This window comes from Paralichthys olivaceus, chromosome 15 (genome assembly GCF_024713975.1).
Source record: "Paralichthys olivaceus isolate ysfri-2021 chromosome 15, ASM2471397v2, whole genome shotgun sequence".
Classification (NCBI taxonomy): domain Eukaryota; kingdom Metazoa; phylum Chordata; class Actinopteri; order Pleuronectiformes; family Paralichthyidae; genus Paralichthys; species Paralichthys olivaceus.
Window position 1 is genome coordinate 16565793 of NC_091107.1, and position 23383 is coordinate 16589175.

General features: G+C 39.9%; 1 protein-coding gene and 1 long non-coding RNA gene across 2 annotated transcripts; one reads left to right on the top strand and one right to left on the bottom strand.

Annotated features, from left to right (window-relative positions):
• Positions 1-841: 841 nt before the first annotated feature.
• On the bottom strand, positions 842-23123 carry LOC109628642 (uncharacterized). The gene is made up of 3 exons (XR_011238624.1): positions 22717-23123; positions 22481-22586; positions 842-1469 (listed from the first exon to the last, which is right to left on the bottom strand). It is a non-coding gene; the product is annotated as an uncharacterized lncRNA (long non-coding RNA).
• LOC109645104 (uncharacterized) lies at positions 1492-10579 on the top strand. Its single transcript, XM_069510183.1, has 4 exons — positions 1492-1953; positions 3128-6385; positions 7366-7440; positions 9782-10579. Exons 2-4 carry the CDS (start codon positions 3198-3200, stop codon positions 9999-10001), a joined length of 3483 nt encoding a protein of 1160 aa, XP_069366284.1. The 5' UTR covers positions 1492-1953; positions 3128-3197; the 3' UTR covers positions 10002-10579.
• Positions 23124-23383: the final 260 nt, after the last annotated feature.

Genomic DNA, 23383 nt, shown 5'->3' on the forward strand with positions numbered 1-23383 from the left:
TTTCTATTATTTCCAATGTGTTTCTTTAACCAGTGATGGATGAAGTACTCAGATCTTATTTATTGAAGTGAAAATAGCAACAATTATTTACAAAATGTACTAAATGAACTTAAGTAGAACCAATACTGCAAGTATGAGTTTTACAGAGTAGTCTATTTCAGAATAATTGTGTTATAGGGGCATAATAACAGTGATGCATTCATGTTTAGATTGAATGCTGCTAATTTGAATGACTTCATATTCTGCTGGGTAACTCATTAATTTCCCCTGGAATCAGCTTATCTCAAATTGTTAAAATAACAAAACAAATTCTTTGATTATATTTATGAATATTCAACATAACTGACTCAAATAAATGGGACAGTGCAATATATGACTGAGTATAGGTATAAATCGGATGGGATACGCAAGTAAAATACAAACAGCGCAAAATTGTGCAGCACTTGAGTCAATATATTTGGTTCCATTCAACCACTGTTGTTTTCTTTAGTCAGTGTGAATTTAACAAACTATGTCTGTGAGTCTTGTCAGAGACAGTTGTGTGCCTTACAGTCTGATAATATTTCACACAAAACAAATCAACCTCAAACCATAAACCCAAAGGCAAGACAGCAGTCACAATGTAGAAATACACTGATGGTAACAGTGAATTAATAATAAATGAATGTTTATTATTCTACAGTCCAACATCAGAATGTGAAACCACATTTAAATTCACTAGATCCTGATTTTTATTTGGATCTGCACCAAAACAGTCATAAATATCTTGATTTTGTCCATCAAGATCTATGAATTATTCTCTTTGAAATTAACAAAAACTTTGAAAAATATCATATCTCGCAATGTTAAAGTAACTCCTTGATCCCCCCCCCTCATCTTGATGCGCTTCAAATTTTAATGGGTTCTTCCCTGACCACATCTTTCCACCAGGTTTCATGTTAATCCGTCCGGTAGTTTTTGTGTAATCCTCTGACTAACAAACAGACGAACCATCTTGGTACTGGAACAAAACAAATGTAAGTGTTTCGTTTGACAACTGATCAAATTAAGTCAATTTTAACCTCAACAACTTAACCACAAGCAGTAAAGAATAACCAGATTATAACAGAATGTTTTCTAATATCAGTGAGAGTCTTGAGATACTTGAATTAATCAGGTTTTAAAATACGGCATTAAAAAATGGGGTTTTCCTGAGGAAATATAGTTTTGGTAAAATTATTTTCTCTTTATTTCCTGAAATTATTCTATCGTCCCATCAGACTACTGTGGTGTTGCTTTCATTCACATACATTTTTTACTACACCTGTCAATCCATTTTCCTGCTTTTTAACGTGCATGATAATTTACACACAGTCCCTACCCCACTGATGCAAGTCACTTCCTCTCTCTCTCTCTCTCTCTCTCTCTCTCTCTTTCTCTCTCTCCCTTGCTCTCTTTCTCCACCCAACTGCCATCAGGATGCATGAATTCTGGGTAGGAGGATAGTGGCAGAAATAAGAGAGAGGGAGGGAGAAAGGGAGAGAGGAGGTAAAAAGGCAGGACATAGTAGGACAGAGTGTGTTGGAGGGCAGCACACTGTAGCTCACTGCTGGGTTGTGGTTATGCAGAGAGCATGGGAGCAGCCGGACCAAAACAAAAGAAGAGAGGGGGGATACAGTGAGGACACAGCTTTGGTTTTAAATGCCTGATCAATACAAGGCAGATTAGTTCAGAATCTGAGCATTAGAAAAAGGAGGGCTCATTTAGCAGCACTGCTTTGCAGGACGAGCTGCCTGCAGACTCCTCTGAGTTTGGACTGAATACCAACAAGGGATTTTTTACAGTATGAAGACAAAGTCACTCCAAACCTCGAGGACCAGGGGGGGACACGAAAACAGAAAGCGATAAACTAGCTTCTGACATTTGGACTCGCGTAAACAAGCCAGCTTGCAGCAGGATGCCATAAACACTCAGGTAGGTCTACTGAAAAGAAACAATAACACACACACACAAAAGACAATAATTCTGCTGACGACCAAAAAATGCTCCTTTTGAATTTGATATAGTCCTGATCATTCCTGTGTGGCGTTGCAGGAACGTGTTTATTTTTGAGGAGCGGGATCTAATGGTGAATTAACACAGCAGGACAGTTGTCACTTAGCGTTAGACAGTGACACCAGACATAGGTCACTTGACCGAGCTCATAATAATATAGATGGTACATCAAACTAGAAAAAAAATTGTCCCTAGATGACTAAATGTGAATTTTTTTGCAAGTTTGACATCCCTGTATGAAGGCTGTTGGGGTGGGGGATGAGGAGAGGGACGCCTTGTCAGAATGTGTTTGCTTTGCTGGACATTTTTGTCATAAATCAAAGTACGCACACACACCCACACACTCACTCACTTTCACACTGGATATTTTGCTGGACAGTAATGAAATGCCAGACATGCGCACATTATCGCACTGATGTCAACTGCTGAGATGCTGTCACTTAAATCATTAAAATGACCTCCTGCACGCGCACACACATGCACACACGCACACACGCACACGCACACACACAAAACTGACACCCTCTGTGTTCCAGTTAAATGCCCACAAAGCCAAATGAACTCTCTACTGTAGCATCAGTGTATACATTATGGCTTCCTTCCAAGGCGAGCTGAATGTGGAGGACAGCTGAGTGGAGGCTGCTGGCTACAGTATGACAGACATCACAATGAGAGAGGAGAGAGAGAGTTCACCACAGAGTTCACCACAGGAACCATGTGTTGAATTTTACTCCACAAATAAATTATTCTGTGTGCTGTCAGACATCGAGACGAGATCTGCGAAGTTTGTTTGAAATGCTAATAACACATCTAACTTGTTCTCACAGCCACAGCCTCCTCTTATCATCAGCACCTACATATTGCCAGTCTCATTTCTTACCCCGTCACATTAGAAGTTTGAAAGAGCGTAATACTCTCGAAATTCAGCAAACAATTTTTAACAACTCTAGTTATCTTTTAATGCTGTATTATTGAAGCAGAGCAATTGTAGGCCTGTGCATTGTTTCAATTTGTCCTGCTTACTCATGCATTTCTTCCACAGCAGCGTCTCAAAATGCCTCTCACTGTAAACTTGTTCCTCTCTTACTTCTAGAGGGATGTAATGGTGTGGAAACTCTGTCGCTCTCTCAAATTATCCCACTTTTGAGTCAGTCCGACAAGGGATGGGGAGGCGAGCAGCAGACCTGACGACCCCGGTTCCAGTTTTAGGTGTCCCCGCTCTGGTTGGAGTGCGTGGTTTGAAGACAACAGGAGGAGACAGAACTGGAGGGGCCCTGCTGCAAGCATGGGGATTTCATTCCAGCATTGGTGTTCAGACGTCCCCAGGGAAAAGCAGACCACCTACCCAGCACAGTGTACTGCTAACCGATACGCTCTCCATGCCATCAAATAGAATTACTCAAACATCCAACAACTGTATTACCAGGGAAACGGAGTACAAGGAGATATTACTGCTAAAGAGTTACAAGGAGAAAAGGGCTATTTTAAAACAGAAATGTGGGGAATCCAAGACAAAAAAAGAAGTGACTTTCAAAGCACTTGGAGGTGAGGCCTCTAAGGATGTGGCCTGCAGTCACAGGAACAGTAGTGGGACTTATTGCTATGCCAGGGCAATCAAGACGAACCCGCACTTTGCAGGGAATGCAACCAATGTCAGGCCTAAAATCAAATCAGCCACCCGCTACACCAATGGCAGCGTGGTAGATTCAGAGGCAATCGGTGGAATCAGCGTTGATAATGATGACGCAGATCCAGTAAACAGTGCAACCTCTCGTGGAAGGGACCAAAACAGAGTGCAAAGTCATAATGCAGAGCAGTCTGGAAGGACGGCACTGTTTTCTGCTGCCCAACATTTTGGTATGCCACCCAAAATATGCATCCTTTGTGGAGGGAGACAATCCGTAACCACAGGGGCTGCCACTTTGGAGGAGAAAAGCCCTGCTGCTGAAGATTGCCCATTAAAGTCAGCCCTTACCATGCTTTCAACTACTGAGGGAGACAAAGACCTCAGGGCAACCCTGCATCAAACCCCCGACAACAGTACAGACAGAGTCAATCCGCAAATATTACCTCTTAACGAAGAACTTCGGTATCGAAAAACACCATATCTGGCATGTCCAGTGCACTCTAGAGGCAATCTGGTCCCTTTGTCATGTACATATGCAGCGGCTGATACAAAATCTATCCAACCTACAACCAGTTTACAAGCTAAAACCATCACAAAAGCAACTGTAGAAATGAAAAAAGATGACGCGAGTTTGAAATCCTTTGCAAAACCTTCACAGGACGGTAAGATCCCCCGACCGACGAGTCTCATGCTGACTCCACAGATGGCCACGGCTACCAAACCAAACGACCCGCATTCACACACTTATCCTAAGCTCATCAAGATGCCGCAACACAACTCTATACAACGGAATGTGCCACAAAATGTTTGTGTATCTGTACATGCTACACCTAAAAAGACTCTGTTGCCCCCTTCTCACTTGTACACTACAGCGGCTGGATCTGGAAACACATCCAACACTCACACGACAAGCATGACCTTTAATACTGCACTGATGTCCTCAAAAGTCACACCTACTAAAGTTGCTAATGCTGATGATGAAATTAAACTGCTGCAATCAACACACAGGACACGAGTAAATGCAGCAACAAATACAACTGATAGCCGGCAAATGTCTCCAAAATGTCCAACCCTATCTAAAGCAAGCAAGGCATCAGACAATATTCACAAAGGAGACACAACTGTACAACATAGAGCTGCAAGTCCGACATCTACTCCACACAATGCAGCTCAGAAACCACAAGAAAATCCATCGTCAAAGGTTAACGTTAGCCCACCTGCACGTCCCCATTTTGCTCATACGCCTCAGAGCACTTTGTATCATAACGCTGCTTCACACCAAACTAGGCATACAACCACTAAGCGTGACGCTAAATCTGAGGCGAGACAAATTCACCCAGTTCATCATATGTCCTCAAATTCTGAGCCTACAATTCATGAACATACAGCATCAGTTAACACTACAGCAAGTGCAACTGGACCCCTACATTCAAGACCTCATTTGCCTTCAGGTCCTGGTTTACCATCTACACATCACAACACTGTATTTAAAAGTTTTCCCCTCAAGAACTCCTCGGTCAGTCTGAAAAGTGCTCCTTCTACAGCCAGCTCCTCGTCACTGACATTGACAAAAAGCCAAAGTAACGTCTGCGTATCAAGCACAACTATGCTTCAATCAACAGACACAAAACAAGAAGGACTATGTCGTAACGAAGCATCAGGCAAAAATAAACCCGGTCATGCAACTCCAGCCAATGAAAACTCTGCTGTCTGTGGCGTTTCCAATCAGGAACACAAGTCCAAAACAACCCCGGTCTTATTATCTCGGCCGCTGAATGTGTCAAAGAAACATAACAGAGGCAGTGATGTGAGCGCCCACAATTCTGTATCAATAATGAATCCCAATACTGAATCACATACTGATGAATTCGGTGGTAATCTAAGCCACGAATTTGTCTCGCATGAGTCAAAACGCCATGAAAATTCAAATCTATCACAGGTCACTAAGCTTCAGAATCACATTTCCTTAATTAAGCCAAGCAGCATTTGTCTGCAGGGCTGCATAAACACAGAACAGCAAAGGGTTGCGCAATATCAAGGATACACAAAAACAGAACACGAGGGACGCTGTGCTCCTGTCCCACCAGTAAAAACAGCCCAAGAGACAGATTCAAACGCAGAACACTTTGCCTTGGGTGTATCAGCCGGGCATGCAAATATAAAGCTAAAATCCCATGCAGATAAACAGACACATTCTAATTCTGTCACAGCACAAACTAACTTCAATAACTCATCAACGGCAAACACTAAAGGACATGAAGACCCCAACCCCTCATCTCATGTCCACCGAAACTCTAATCTCAACACATCCTTACTTCTGCAAGCTCATGCAGGTCTTCCTGTCACTGCAGCAGCCCCATTGAAAAGTGAGAAAGAGCTTTGTGCACAGACAGGCCCTGAATGTAATTCCATATTGCATTCATCAAAAATGCACTTGGTATCCCATCCCCGCCCCCAGTCTTGCGAGGCGGAGGCAAATGCCGGAGCGGATTCGAACTTGAGCCCTGCTCCCCCTCGGCCTTGCCCGGTGGACTCCAGCCTGGCTCACTCCCACCCGGCCGATGCAGCCATGTTGCTGCCTCCGTCCTCACAGTGCTGCAAATCAGCAGCCCTACAGCAGAAGCTTGAGACGGTGGAGGCCAGCCTGGCAGCCAACAAGGACAGGATCACTACTCTGCTTAACATTATCCATGACCTGGAAACATGCCACACTCCCACCAGTGGGTAAGAGCAGGCGTTGTGTGTCTTTGTGTGTGTCTGTGTGTGCGCGCAGGTTATGCTGTACATTGTGAGGACCAGTTTGACATTTAGACCTTAGCGAGGATATTTTTTCCCCCATATTAACACCTACATTAACTTGAAGTGACAAATCACGGGAGCAAATGCTTCCAGGTATTTGATCATCCTATCTGGTACACTGAAGATAAATATATGCAATCTGTGCACCACAACTGTGCTGCATCTGGTGGCTGTAAAATGGTTGAAAATGAACAAAACTAAATTTGCAGGAGATGTAGTTGATGGTTTATGTTTCATTCATTTAGATGCAGCAAACTGTCTGTGATTTTGTTGACTTTATAAAGATACTAAACTACCATTAACACTGGTTCAACCAATGTGGAGAAACTTCACAAGACAAAGTCTGTTCATTACATAAACTATGACATAAGACAAAACAGATACTATAGAAAGGCCAAGACACTGTGGAGACATTATAAAGCTGGTTCTGTGGTCCATAATTATGCTTTAAGTCAGGGTTCGTGGCGTGACGATGTGAACCTGTAACATTGCATGTTTGCAAACAGGTTTGTGGACGTGCACCTCAGTGTGACAGAAACCTACTTGGGCCTTTCAGCAGGGCACGTCTCAGACAGATTTATTTAGCTGTGCAACTCTTCTGGGACAAATAACAGGAATTAAAAAGGCCTTCTGGCAATGGGCCTCCATCAGTCATTCTCATTCAGCGTAATGCGCTAATAAGTTGTGACTGCCTCTGCGGCCATGTTTCAGAATAACCAACTCCTGATAAGCGACCGGTGTCTGACATAATGCTTGTTATATAGCTCATCACTGCCATCAGCGACAGTCTGATGAGCAGACAGAGTGGATGAGCGGAGAGAGAATATCAAACAGCGGATCTGGAGCAATGAGTGTTTTGGATGTTAATTACATTACGCACATCAATTTACTTTTGTTTATTTCAGTCGGCGATGCTTCAAAACTGGAAAGGACCTGAAGAACTTCTCGACCTGCCAGAAGACTGCTTGTATAATCTACAGGTGAGATAACAGTGATGTTTAGGGGGTCTTGTCTTTATGCACAGCATTGAACTGTAAGTGATCAGAGGAGCTCCAGAATTCAACTCCTGCCCAAAAACAAAACTTTGGTTCCAGAATGTAAATTATATGAATATATCATATGTTATAACCTTGAGCTATTATATGGTGTTGATTATGGGGAGGCTTCGTTTGATAAAGTTGAAAATTAGTTTGGGTTGAAAACGTTCCCATGAGAGCTATTTTCTGAGAGGATATTAATAAAATATTAGAATGAAATTAATTTTTCAGCCTGAAACTTGATAGACATTTTATAATTGGTACTGGGTGGTTCTTCCCTTCACTCGGACAAAAAGAAATGTACCGTAAAATCAATTTGAATACAGTCAGAAAATCTGTTAAGACTTCACTGTTTCTTCTGACTTGTTTCTACATTGCTTGTCCTATTAAACATTGTGACATGCGCAGCTGCAGGATCACGATCAGTGTACTCAAGGACAAATCCAACATTTGATTTACAGTTTCAGGAAAACACAACAAGGTTAGGCTAACTTGCCATTTCAGTTGGCAGGCAGCTTCTCACCGGCCTGCTCAGTTCACTTCACAGAAAATGAATGACTTACCGTTTGGGCAACTCACCAAATGAAAAGCTGTGCGCTGCTCATTTGTTTCTTGCTCAGAATACATAGGGAGATTACATTTTGCTCTCTGAGCAAACCATAAATCTTTTGGAACAGCTGTCAAATTGAAGCACTTAACTGCATGTGACTCAATCCATTCACACGGCAGATTTATGGAGATTATGGAGGACTTTTCTAAAATTCAGGCAAGCAAAAAGGAATAGGTTCTGCCTACGCACCCTGTATCATGGATTCAGCGTATGTTTGCAGACAAGGTGGTTAGATTTCATGTAAAATATTTAAGCAGATGGAGTGAGCTGAAAGAGCTCAGGAGTATCTTCAAATGAAAGATTTTGCATTTTCATATTTTCACTTCCTGAAGCAATTTAAGGGAAGATATCACTTAAAATCCACCTTTTAAGAACAAAAAAGGAAAGAAAAATGACATTTTCATTTAATTAAATGACGATAGACACATTTTCCAATGGTGGTCAGAGAAAAAAAAAATGTTTTTCAAGTTAGTTAAAGAAGTAGTGTATTGAAGCTTAGCATGCTGCCTTTGGTCTAGGTTTGCACCCATTAGATGAAATGTTGCATCAGTTGGAGGCAACAGAAAAATAAAAATCTCAACAATAGTGTACGTAGAAAGGAGGCTAAAAGAGGCCAGGAAATCTAAAAGTCTTCTCATCATCTTTTGGGAGGGGAAAAAAGCCTCATGCTCCACAAAGGAAAACCTAAAATCGTGTTTATCTTGAAATATTCAGAACATTCCCCCTTGATCCACTTATTTTCAAAACCGCTTTTGCATGACAAAAAGATGTTGCGTAAGTTGATTTGCTGACTGGTGAGTGTGTGTGTGTGTGTGTGTGTTGGCATCTGATCCTTAAAGGCCAAATGGATGAATAAAAGACGTTTACCTTCAGAGAAAAAGGATACCCTGCTGGGGGAATGTCTTTCTGCCCAAACCAATCAACCACTTGGAAATCTGACAAGCACAGAGCTTCCCACAGTTTGAGTGGTACCACACAAAGCAAAGGGAAGTGTAGCGACACAGTTTACAGTGATGTGTGGGATTTATCAAAAAAGCCCTTTGCTGTTAAGAAAAATGAACTGGTAAAATGCAGACCTCACACAATGAAAAATTGATTTGCATTCTTTGGCAAGAGCTAAATTTAGTTGTTTTTGAGACATGAACTCCGCGGAATGTTTGCACAGTGGGGTCTGACCTAACTCCGGAATTCGCCTTTCACGTATCAAGAAGAAAATTCTCCGGTTCACAACAACACAGATATCTCTGGAGCCTTCAGATGAGGGGTTGCGCAGCACATAGGAGGCAGTACTTAACGTACCTTAATGTTGATTACAGCATATTGACATCAGCGTCGGTGCATATCACCATAAACCCTTGAACCTCAGTTTTGTGCCCTGGTGTGTTAGAAATGTCATCAACGCCCTCCCTCAGAGTGAATCCTCCAGATAATCATCTGCTGTGTTCTCACATGGGCTCGGACATAATCCAGAGGTTTTTCCTCTGGGTTGGCAGGAGAACCTCCAGAAAATGTCCACAGGAACTGATTTGGACATTTGTGTTCTCACCTATCGCCCCTTTGGATTTCAGGAGACTCAGTGCATGTCTGAAAGCAGCTTTTGATCACTTCTTATGTTATTTCTGATGCTATTCGGGTGGTTTTAGTCATTTTGAGTTGCATGTCTTTTGTGTCCAGTGTGGAGTACGACTTCAGGCAGCAGGAGAGACGCTTCATGGAGGTTCTGAATCGTTCTGCGGGTGGAAATAATGCCTTCTCCATGCATCTGTCCCCGCATCTGAACTTCAGCCTGCTCAGAAAACTCATCATTAAGAACTTAACAAAGTCAAGAGTGAAAAGCAAAAAGCTGTGCAAGACTCTCTTCAAATGGCTGCCCAGGAAAATCCAGCAGGTGTAGATCTCTTCACAACAGCCTGGTGCTGTTTGACAGCCATTAGCCTGTGTCCCAAGTGACCAGCAGAAGCCTCTGCAGAGAAGTTTTGTGATTCGCTTCCTCCTCACAGAATGGGATTACTCTGAATTAGGTTCTTGCCCGGTGGAGTTCCACTCTCCTGCACACTGTCAATGCTCTTAAGCAGGATTTTGTACTCAAACTTCTCCCTGCTCTTTGTGACCTTCACCATCACCCCAAAGGATTTCTATACATCACTTTTGAAATTTAAGGTTCATTTGTTCTCAACTTGCCTGCTTGAAAATTAATGACAGACAACGGCCTCAGATTTCATTTAAATTTCCGAAAGAGAATCTGTTCTCTCAAGACTGTTATGATTGATGCACTACGAGTTTCCCCAAGAGGACATTTTTCTCCTTCAACTGTCCCCTTACCTGCTTCTCCTTAGTAAATGTGCAAGATAAATCAAGTTTTTGAAATGATTTTAAAATGCATTTACTGACAGTTGATTTGTCTGTAAATCTGTTTGCCTATCCAGAACTTTGTTTAAACTGTGACAGAGCTTCATCCATTTATGAATGAAATAAACATAATTTTCAGCAAAGGAAAATAGCTTTTTTTTTTTGCATCTTTCATGGCTGCAAGCTGGTCATCAGGGTGCAGGATGTAGAGAAACGCTCATTAGGCTTTGGCCAATTGTGTCAATGGTCTCCAAATCCCCGAACAATATCAACTTCACAAAGGGTTTCTAAGTAAAACAATGATGTGACGAATGGCTGCAATGAAGCATGAGTCGCAATCACAGCGTTTATGTGAACCTGGACACACACACACACACACACACAACCACACGGACATACAAAGCAAACCGCAGCATCCACAAACCTTAAGCTCTTATAAATAATCAATGTTAAGGGAGATGCAGAAAACTTAGGATAAAAGCTCCAGTTTGAGTAACGAATGTATGAACAGTCAAGCGTAAGTAACAGTAAGTCAAGCACAGACTGTGACATTACCCTTTGAGCAGACTCTAACTCAGAAAAGCTTTAATTAAAAACACCTCTAAGAAGAAATAATACAGAGTGAAAATGAAATTCTTTCAACAATGGCACTAGAGGGAAATAACTTTAACAGCCTTCTAGCCTCATGGGGGGAACACAGCTCTGCCACTAAGATGCATTTAACAACTGTAGACTGGAAATTATAATGCATGCAGAGCTGCAATGTTTAGTTAATGACCAAAACTCACATGATTTCCGCTGCTCAACTACAACCTGATTTGTCACAAATACAAAGGTATAGGATGGTTAAATATTAATTTCTGATTGTCCAAACACTAAAACCAGAGGAATATGCTAGTGTTACAAATGTTTTTATATTGTCTTTAAATTTATAGTGATCACAAAATAAGTTTATGTCATTAAAGAGAGAACTCAACAAAATAGACAAAAAAAAAGTGTTTGTGGTCCTTTCAGGACTGTTACAAAGATGACCAATAATTCATTCGGACCAAGTGATAGTCAGAAGTTAGCGAGTAACAGAAATGTTGCCTTCTAGCAGTTGTCAGGAAGACTTAGACGAGGGCTGATGGGAGAGAGTCGGATGTACTGGTTGCATTTTAGCCTGCTGTAACCAACTGGTATATAATAATGCATTATGGATAATATAGGCACTAGATACTGAAAGTGGACAATGAATTAAAAATTATGAGACTATTGCTCTGATTATTTTTTTATTTTCTTTTACTGTCAAAATGTCAAACAATGTTGGAATATGAGATGACAATTCTAAATCAGTGCAGGACTTTTTCAACATTATTGGAGACTTGTATGTATACGTGTGTCTTACAGTTGTTCTCATGGGCCTTTAAGCAGTGTCAGTCAAACAAGAACCATTTTCCCTTACTGAAGATGAAGTGACACGTCAAATGTGGGTCAAAACAGCATTTTTGTGGAATTTCCTCCTGTCACAGAATTAACTTAATTAAAAGAGACACTTCCATGATACAAACAGGGAAAAGTTCAAACTCAAAAATGGGATTAACAAACAAGTGGTGCTAGTTTATGCAGAGGACTCTAAACTCTCTACTTGAAGGTTCTGTTAAGATTCTTTGGTTCTCTCATACTAGACCTTCTGCTCAACACTGTATTGACTTAACAGCAAAAGACAAGTAGGTCCATAAAAAGGAAAAAAAAATCAGACCAGACCACATATTGCATTTATATGATCTGAGAATGTCACAGCGACTGAAACTACTTGTCCTTTATGTGATGTTTAAAGTGTCAAATTGCTGAATGGTTAAAGAAGAAGTCGTACAGTATCACATCTGAACGTCTCTGTAGCTGTAAATGTTTTAGTGGAATTCACGTTAAGGCAGAGAAGAACAATTTACTGTCTTTCAGTTATGTAATCGCACAAACAACACCAGTGTATTACTACTTTGAAGTGTGGAAACTGGATATAGAGCTGCAGACAGATACTGAGGGAAAATTACCTAATCAATACCAACATGTCTGTTATGCCTCAGGAGATAATTCCGCACCAGTCAGGCATTGAGCTGCTGTGCTGGTGCTCTTCAGACGTCACACTTCACACTCCTCTAAATAACCGCACAGAGGAACCTGTTAAGTGGTTCAGTAAGCAGCAATATTCCCTTTAAGTCATTCTTTATTTATCGATATATGTTCCCTATTTAGAAAGACATTTTATTACATGTATTTCTCACAAAGTCGACCAGATTTGGTCGTGAACATTACAGTATTTAGGTATTAAATGTTGCACAGCCATTTGGACCAGTTTTGGTTTTAATGTTGTATATTTTCTATAAAGGTTTTTATGAAACTGAAAAGTAATTGGAAGAATCCTGCTGCTTCAATCATTCAAGTTTCCTGTCCTGGTATTTTCCTCTGATAGTCACAAAGGTGTGTACAAAGTCAAAGTAGTGATGTTCTTTCTTAAAGGTTCTGCGTTAAAGATTTAGTGATATCTAGTGGTGAAGTTGCATTTTGCAGCTGAGTACCCCTCACCCCTCCCAAACATGAAAGAAAACCTGCGTTAGCCTTCAGCTGTCGTAACAATTTTGTAACAAAAGTGTTTAGTTTGTCGAGTCTTGGCTACTGTAAAAAACATGGCGGCCTCCGTAGAGAGGACCAGATCCTGATGTAAATATAAAGTATTTAAATATAAAGGGCCCATTCTAGGGTAAAGAAAACAACAATTTGTACAATTTAGATGAAACATACTAGTGAAAACATCACTAGGATTATTTTATATTTATTTATTTCTGCCAATAGATCCCTTTCAGCTAAATCTTGCACGCTGGATCAGTCTTCTCATGACTTTTCCTCACACATGCAAATTATAAAGAGGGCATTTAGCTCCATTATTATGTAACCAGTATAACAAAATTCAGAAGTGTAAGGCAGCTGTAAATCTGCATGTGTGAATACTTCATATATCAACAACACACATACCATTCTTCTATGAAGGCAGTTCAATTTGCTGCTGTTAGTGAAAAGCAATGCACATGAACTCAGCACACAAAAAACAAGCTCTGTCAGGCCCATTATCAGGGAACAAACAAAGCCTGTGAAAAACTTCAATCTCCATCGAGTGACATTGCTAATATGAACTCTGATCCAAGTGACTCCCTGTAAGGTGAAAGAATTACTTTGGTTGCCAACACCACTGCAAGTAACGACACAGTCTGCAGCTCTCTGCAGCCTTCAGCCACTTTCAGCTCATTATTTTGGTTCACTGGTCCGTCTGGTTGAGGTCCAACAACTTTCACCAGCCCCTGCAATATGAAAACTGGGGGCAGCTGCCAGCTCACAAGCTCAAACATGTTGTGTCCTACCTGTGCAATGAAAAGTGCCAGAGCGCTGCAGCAGGGCTTTTTTCTGGTTTTCAAAACAGGACTGAAGGGTGAGATGAAAAGTGACAGGGGACCTTGTCATGGACACCACGAGCAAAGGTGAGGGTCATGAGACAATGGCAGCCAAGCTATCACCAATCTATGAGCCCAGTTCTCTAAAGACGAATTAGCCTCGGGGGGCTCGATTCCTTTTATGACACAAGTCAAACATCTGTCCACACAAAATACAGGTGTTGGGGTCTTGCTTCAGCAGAAATATAAACTCTTTGCTATACGGATGACTTTCTGTTCTATTTTCTTGTTCATACCAATTATAACAGCCTTTTTCTGGCACCTTGGGCATGTAAGTTGTAAACCTGCTTCAGTGCCTTACTCTTCTGTGTAGTTTAATACCAAAACAATAGCTTTTTTCTGGCTCTATGGTCTGCATTATTCATCTGCCAGTTGATTTTGCCAGTTATTTCAGTAACTACTGGACAGACTGCTATTAAAATATGTGAATGCACATTATGGGGCTCCCAGAGGATGAAAGCTGTCCACTTTGGTGATCCCAAATAAATGCTGTTATCATGGAAAACTGATTATGCTAATATTACTTAGTGCCAACTGAAATGTGCCACAAACACACAAACTATCCCGGAGGGTCCACTGGTGCTGATTTGCATTTTTTTGCATTTCTGAACCACCGTAAGCTGTATGTAGCGCCAATGATTCATGCATGCTTTTAATCCAGTAAAACATATGCTAATCATTTGAAAATGCAACACAGCGTTAAATGTTACGATAGTAGTAAGGGTAATAAATGGCTATTTATCCAAAATGCCCTTTATGAGAAAGCGATCCTGTATTTGAAACTTAGGCAGCAGAGAGATATTATTTCTGAAATTCGTCAAGCGGCATGATTGGACAAAAGTGGAGACTCTGAGCTAAAGGTAAAAATATTTGTTTTAATAAATAATGCATGCATTTAAGTTCTGTCCAACCCATGTAGGCAGTTTCAAAGAGATTCATTTCTGCTGCAGTACTTTTCTCCCCGGGCAGCCCGCTGTGCACTGACAGTCATTTTCTTTAGACTGAATTTCTGTGCAAATTGGCCTGTTAGTTTTTTTTCCAGCACAGTGAACAGTGAATGGCTACAACTACAGTAGATGTATAATAAATGCACCGTTCACAAGGCTGACAATAAAAATGACTATATACCACAAACTGGACCGACTTTATTTTCTCTTGCCGACATTATCCAGTTTCTAATCCGTTTTAATGTCTGTTAACAATAAGTGTGAGAATGAGTGTCGCTTTTTTTTCTTTAAATTAGCTCCATCAGTGTCATTGTACTATTTCACACAATGAGATGCATTATCAGCTTCAACCTTGCAGTGACACCGAGAGTGTTTATTGTTTAATCCCACCTCTCCCTGTGGAGAAAAAAAAACTCAAGGATTTTAACAGAATGGCACAGAATTCTCTTTTGTTCTGTAAAAAAAAAGAAAAGAAATGTCCTGTGAATACCAATGGGGTGCTTTTATGCAAATTGTGATCTCTGTCGTGTGCTCAGTGTGAGTGACCACAGCTGGGAAAAGAGCTGCCTTTTTGTAAGCCAAATATGCTTATCGCCTAATATATCCTCATATTCACGACTCTACATTCATCTTCTGTTGTAGAAAATGATATCAAATGTCTGAGAACACTAAATATATCCTGCTCTCAAACTTGAACCTGTGCTAGACTTAAGTTTATAGTTAAAATACATCATTTTAAATACATTTTAAATGGCAACAATAACAACAACTCACACTTACAGATGCTGAACAATGTCGACAATAATAATAATAATGATGTCATTTGATTGTGACAAAGATTTATGTAAAAAACACCTTCAACAAATTAGTGTCTGAGACTCTGTGGACAACAAACCACAGTGCTGGTTGGTCAGACTAGCAGGATGCACTGTGGGAATCTGTTGCATCTTCACCTTCACCTTCTAAACAGCAGGTTACGAACAAAACTCATATTGAGACTCTCAGGATGCCAAGTCTGGAGCTGCTGAAACTATGTGGACTGCATCCGCAATGGATTGTGACTGTCAACTTGACTAAAGCTCAACATGTAGTTATATACTTGTATTTATATGTATGTTTGTATATAATGTTAAAATTTTAATAGCAGACATTTGGCATTATTTTTTTTTGTAAATATATCAACTTATTTCTGATTATTTTAATTTCATGATTAACTTATTTTATGTATCTGTATTTTACAGGCAGCTATTATTAATTGACTCATATGTGTTTAAGATATTCAATATTGTCAAATTTGCTTTCATTGTAAATTTTTCAACTTATTTCTGATTTTCTTAATTTACGGTGAATGTATTTATCTGCATTTATCCCCATCGATTATTATTACATTTATTAACTTATATAGAGACAAAGAGGGTTGTTTGTTTGATACGCTGATGGGTGTTAAAAAATTATAAATGGTTTCATAAATGACTGTATTTATGTAGCAACTGGTGTATATATGTATACTGTGAAGAAAAATGTATGCTTCCATAATTAAGTAGCAACTTAATGAAAAGGTTAATTAAAGCAAATAATCAGAAATAGCTTGACAATAATAATAATAATACAAATAATATTTCTCAATGCAACATTACTTAGTGCTTCGCAAAAAAAGTAAAGTGACACCAAGTAAATCATTAAAACACAGTCATAAAAAAATAAAGATACTAAATGTTATTACAATAAGAAAAAGCAGAATTAGGTTAAATCTGTGCGTGCTGTACATTTTAAGCTTTGATTTAAAGGATACTGACTCAGCCTGCTGTATTTTTATTATGGTGTCAAAACACCAACACTTCAAAAAGTACATAGTTCTCTAGGCTGTGGATTTAAATAGACACATGTTGAGTGATCGGATGTGACAGAGTTAATTTGTGTTGGTGTTAAACATAGTTTAAGCTTCAATATAGTAATGAGATTAATTATTTGGTTCCAGTACAGTTTAGATGTAGAGTTTTATGTCTCCCTGTATAGTGGACATATGAAATTAGGTCAAATATTTGACTAATCTTGAATTTTTATTGCATATGACTAAAGAGTAGTAGTCTGTAATTTGTCTTTTCAGGATGGTTAATATCCAACTAAACTATAGACAATATCAGGAGGCTGTTGGGGAGACCTGAGACTGAAGTATCATTTTCAAAACCAACAAAAAACATGCTTACATTAGGAACTGTGACCTCATTGGACAAACTGCTACTGTTGTGTGAATGTGGCCAAACATTCAGCAGCTTCTTACGCCAATGATTTTAGTTCCCATGTCAGGATCTGTTTTTCTGTTTACTTCCATTTTTGATTCATATTCCTTTTTCTGCCGTTCCATCCACCAAATATAAACAATCCTCTCCTTAAAGCTTTGCTGCTGGTTTTGATTCACAGACAGAGACTAATGAGTCACTTTGACGTGAGCGCTCGCTGGCAGTGTTCCTTTGGGGACGCAGAGGGGTGGAGGAGGGCAGAATGGGGTCTGCGCTCACTCCTCCTCTCAGGGTCGAGCGTCCTCCGGGGAGGGGGGCTATAGAGGAGCAGTAATGCGTTGAGATGGGAGAGATTGGCTTCCCCTGGGATTTAGATGGAATATGACAGAGCACGGTGGAAGAGGAAGGCGAGAGCGCTGACTGCATTTCCACACAAGGGAGCAGGGGATTGCCTCTGGCTTTCATATGGCCTTGACGTGGGGTAATTTGACTTAATAATCCTGCGTAAAACACACAGCAACTTCCACTCCTACGTCTATTCTGGTCCCCGACTTCACTCCGTCATGTTCAACACGGTTTGGGACTATTTTGATAAGAATGACGAAGCATTGATTTCGCACCTCCACTGGACAGGAGATAACCTTGTTCTCCTTAAGAGACAAACAATGTTAGGATCATGCAACTTCCTGGAAACTTTGAATAATGTGAAGAAAACCATCCCATATCTGGTCATCAGTTCCTTTACTGCCCCAAGGTGGGCAATTCATTTGGCAGACAAGGATCTTGACAGGCAGTGGCACCACACACATACTGTTCAAATACACAGAAGGCAAGCTAATGGTGTACAATGTACTTCAACAATGTGAAAATATGAAATTTAACACCATTAAAGAAATAAACTGTGCAGATTATTGATGTGTGGATTGAATTTACCGCATGCTCCCACTCCATCGTGATTTCAACCCTATTTTCCCCGGATCTTAAAGGTACAATGCAAACATTTAATGAAAACAAGACTAAACCTACAGCAAATGCATTATTTCATCAAAGTAGTTGTTATTTTAAAGTTTTTTTTATTTATTCTTCTGTTCGGTGGCCTGTTGGTGTGCCTCTTGGCCAGATCAGCTTTTTGGTCTAGACTAAAATATTTCTATTCTTTTCTATTGGTCAGGGATGAAACAGTTACAGGTAAAATTCACAACAGTTAGTTATACCATGTCAATCTTTAATTACTGTGACTTCGTCGAAAAGACATAAAGTTTCCAAACACAAGCGCAGCAAGCAACGTTTGATTTGTTGTGTTTAGTAAAAATGTGCTGGAAGGACTACTGACTGACTGATACCTCTCCAGCCATGACTAACAACTGCTTTACACTGTTGCCAAATTGTGTGACTCTCAGACATTTAGGGTCGATCACTACACTTCACATAACAAATTGTCAACCTTTCTCCTTCGCTTGTTCTCCACGTGGAGAAAAACTTTCCATAAAACGTATTAAACGTTCACACTGAGCTGAAATGAAACAAGCAGCATTCAGCATCATCATAATATTCTGTTATTACTTATAAATGATCAGATATTATACCAACACCATTTGGAAAAAACACTAAGCAAAACTCTGCACATTTGATTTAAGGTTGTGTTCATTTAAACTTGCATAAAAGGTTTTCTTTATAAAACTAAAAAATCTTAATGAACTAAAGCCTTTCTTACTTTTGATGTCTCGCAATTTCAACACTACATATGTCCTGTACATATGCAGAATTGACAATAAAGCAAACATTGAAATTTGAATTTTACATGTTGTTTTTGTATCTAAATTAAAAATCTTGCCTCAATTAGAACAGAAATTTATGCTTATAACCAGAAAAAGAATTACCAGCAAATGATAACTCAACCACTTAATTAGAAACTTCATGTGAAAATGTCCGTTTGAAGTTATAGACATTAAAATATTTTTCATTCGCTACAGTCGGTTTTATAAATTTGGATCTAGACAACAGCTTTGATGACAGGAGACAGGGCGGGTTTGGAGGTGCAGAAACACAAAGCAGGTCAGATCAGCAGCCTTGAAAACAGCGAGGAACAGCTTGTTAGTCAGAAACATCACTTGAGGCTCACTCACATCTTGTTAGTGCGCCCGTGTGAAGGAGGATGATTGGCAGACGACGCAGCTGGAAGTTCGTTTTAATTCCTGTTATTGGCCGAGAGGAGTCATATTCCTACGGCCTGAATAATCCAACACAGCTTGGTCTCTGACATGCACAGATGAACACGTTTTTCACCAGCAGTGGTGTACAAACAAATGTGGCATTACAACGACAAGAGAGCAACGACACGGCACCGTCCTTGTGAAGGTTAACTGAGTTAACTGTAGACTGTAAAGCAGGAGCCCTGGGTGGGTTCATATTGCCACATATTTTCAAATATGGTCGTATATATAGATGTAACACTATAGCACTACTACAAACCAAATTCGTTTGAAGTTTTTTTTATTTGATTTTACTTGTACTGGGAAGTACAGAAGTGAGGATTCTCTCAGCTATAATGCCATCCACAGTTTTTATTTTTCAATTAACAGGAAAAAATCCTTAACCACAGCTCAGTGTCTTCTCACTTTCCACATAATCCCAGACTGACTCCGAACTGAATATATCTGCTGTATGTTTTGGGCTCATTATTATGCTGCAAAATTGATAAGGGACTGATCACGTACCTCCCTGATTGTTTTACACAATGGATAATAACCTAAACATCTACTAGACATGTTGCCAAGATGGTAAATTCTGTATTTGTAAAGTAACAAGTACAATATTTTCCTGAGGAATCTAGTGGAATGAAAGGGATGTTCTCAATATCAGCACAAATGATTAACGCATTAATCCATGAGACAAAATACAGAAAACTTACTCTGCAAATTTATCAAAACAAATTACAAATTTATAGATTTAAACTCCTAAAATGCGTATAGTTTAAGATATAAATGTCTGTAAACTGAATATCTCAAACATAGTGAAGTTAATGACACCTACAATACGGCTTTAAAGTACAGTTTCTGTATATTTCAGTTACTGTATAAAAAAATACTTAATAACATTTCATAAGCAACTAGATTCTTGTCTTAACTTCTAGTTCAATGAATGGGACCAAACTGCAGTATCCATTTATTTCCAGCAGATGGAAGAAAAGAGTTGTTTTGATTTATTACAGTGTCACATTCAACAGTTTCCTCTGTGGAAACCATTGTTAACTTTATCATGCTGAATAATATAAATTTTCTATTACCAAGACAAACACCCACATATGTGTATTGGAACAATCCAATATGATATTTTGTTTCATTTTCAATATTTGTGTGGGTTCTTCTAGCTGTGATGTTTCTCTTTGTCTTTTTTAATCATTGATTGAAATAAAAATATTTTCCTCATTACTGCAGAAGGTTTGTTTATGTAGCGTAACAGCAAATAGTCTCCCTCCAACGTCATACTATTAATGCCCATGTTGCTCCCCACAGAAGTCATTTGTCTCTGTTACCCTCGCTGACCTGGTCAGTTTTATGGGGCATATAGCACGATGCTATTTCTAGATGAACAAATATTCTTAACAGGCCCAGTGATTTTCTGGCCTTTTCCTCCTCCACAAACACACTGCTTTATGGCTCCCTGTTGGATTGAGGATATTAACATTCCGATCAACATCCACACTGATCTTCCTGTTTGACATATTTTTATAACTCATTCATTTAAAACAAGGTTGTTGTTTTTTTAAAAGAGGTTTAGTTTATGAAAGATATAATAAAAGTATGTGGCTATTGTGCATGCGACTTCAGAGCCAGATGCCCATCACTGAACTGCCTGAGGAGACTTTTGAAGGATGATGACTTCCCCCACAAGATTCCAAACATTAGAGCGGCTGAGTGACACAACCTCCGAGTTAATCCTGTTATTGTTTAATCTCTTTAGCCTGCATGATGAAAACTTCATTTAATAGTTAACTCGTCCTCATTCAAGGAGAGCGAGGTGTGTTTAGCTGCATTTTGGAAAGAGGCTTTTTGCTGCAATGGCTGAGGCCACATCGACACAAGGTAAAACCTTGACCGAATTGATGATCTATAAATCCTCACAATAGTTGAGATATTAAAGAAATATTTCACACATTTTAGGGAAGGTACTGTGGGTAATACACGCTGATGTGGTTTAGAAAGTTCCCTTTGTCTCCATTGTATGGGAAATGAAGAGTTTCAGAGGCAAGTACCTGAAAGTGTGAATTAAAAAAACATAAACTGTCGACATGGCTGTAGACATGATGTAGACAACATCAAAAAGATGATTCTGTTGTCCTATACTGCACTGCAGGCTGATGTTTAAGTTGTGATACCCGAAATGATCTGGTCGAAGTAAATCATGTGCAATGTGAAGGGAAATGCGGGACAGTTTTCTTAAGATCCATCCATCCACTATCTACACCAGGGGGAGCTGGAGCCAATCCCAGCTGACATTGGGGTGAGGGGGGGGGTGTTCACTGAGACAGGTGATCCGCATATTACAGGTCCAACATACAGAGACTAACAACCATTCACACTCTCATTCATACCCAGTCAATTTAGAGTCTCCAATTAACCCCAGTGGCAGATAACTCATGCAGACACAGGGAGAACATGCAAAACCAAAACAGAAGGACCGCTGCCAAGTTGGGATTCCAACAAACTTTAGAGCGACAGTGCTAACCACCAAACCCCCCGCACCACCCTTGCTGAGGAGAAACAGGCTGAAATGCCAAACAGAGCAGGCTACTAATGATACAGCTAACTAACTGAGGACCAACAGGCTGGGGTGACACATCTGATATTATGAAGATCAACAACCTAAGATGAGTAAATTTGGCAAATCCAACCCGAGAATCAGCTTCACCAGTGCCTCACGAACCCCTGGAGGGTTAGGAGACACCAAGGAATGATTTCCAGATATTGAATAACATGTTTAAAAACACAAGATAACATATTATGGTCACTATTGCCACAAGACACTAAATAATAGCTGCAATTGCAAAAAGTCTCTCTAAAGCCTTCTGATTTTCCTTGTGCCCACATGACACCTGGGGTTATTCCTACTATATCAGTTGCAGCAGGTCAAGTTACAGCACCACAGGAAAAACTTCCTGTAGATTGGATTTCAGCAAACTAGCTTAAATCAATATTCTTTGTACAACCTGCTGGGGTCTGGGGATAGAAAGTTTGGCAATCTGTGGCTTACACCAACCATGTACTCACTGTACCTCAAATACAAGAGGCTACGAAAACAACAGTGACAATGCTCATGCATGTTATAGATGAATAAATGCACCACACTCACCTCTCCACAGCGATGGCTGGAGCAAGGCATTCGATGTCAGATGGTAGTGATGATGGTGATGCTCCTGGCAGATGGTTTTCCAGGTTTGGGTCAAGTTAACAAGTCTCTGCAAGAGAAGCAAACTTTAGAGTGTCCTCAGTTTGGAAAAATCCTCAGGATGTAAATACAGTTCAGAGAACTCCAGTAGGATTTTGAACCTACTGTGGCTATTTGTTGCTTGGCGGCTCAGTGATTACCTGTTGTAGTTGTCAGGCACATCAAGTGATTCCAGGTGAGCAAGATGGCTCCTACGCAAATTCTGCTGCTAAATGTGGCTCCAGTTTCTTAGCTTTTAGCTCACTCACAAAAACCTGCCTGTGTAACCTTGTTTCTGAAAACTGCTTGTTGGACACAAACTCTCCTGAAGAGCTTTGACTTTAAACAAGACCAGTTCTCCTTGTTACTTGTTGTACAGCTGATAGAGAGGAAACTTAGCAAACAGGCTATCACCAGAGGAGCTGCTTTTACTTCCTTATTCAGAGTCATGTGTTCAATCATCCAGGTGTTGTCAGTGCCACCTAGTGGTATAATATATACCATGCATGCACCAATCTACACCAAATATCTCGACTGTTCTGTCTATTTGTGGCTTGTTGTCTACATATTCCATATATTTAGTACGAGTGAAAAAAAATGTCCTGACTTTGGTGTGTTCATGTGCTGTAAACAAAACGTGTTGTAGTCACAACATCGGACAAAAGTGCAACATTTGAAAAGAGCTATTTGTTAACTTTCCCTTTTTTTCTGACTTGAGACCGCGTTCAAATTAATTTATTCAGGCGGAAACACATTTTTTGGATTATTTCCTAGACCACACATCACACAAATATTAAACAATGCTGTTATGAGTATTGTTTTAATTGT

Bases quoted from the DNA above. Each gene is read 5' to 3' on its own strand.
- LOC109645104 (XM_069510183.1), top strand. From the start codon at position 3,198: ATGGGGAGGCGAGCAGCAGACCTGACGACCCCGGTTCCAGTTTTAGGT. The intron at 6,386-7,365 runs GTAAGAGCAGGC...TGTTTATTTCAG, and splicing joins TGCCACACTCCCACCAGTGG to TCGGCGATGCTTCAAAACTG. The intron at 7,441-9,781 runs GTGAGATAACAG...TTTTGTGTCCAG, and splicing joins ACTGCTTGTATAATCTACAG to TGTGGAGTACGACTTCAGGC.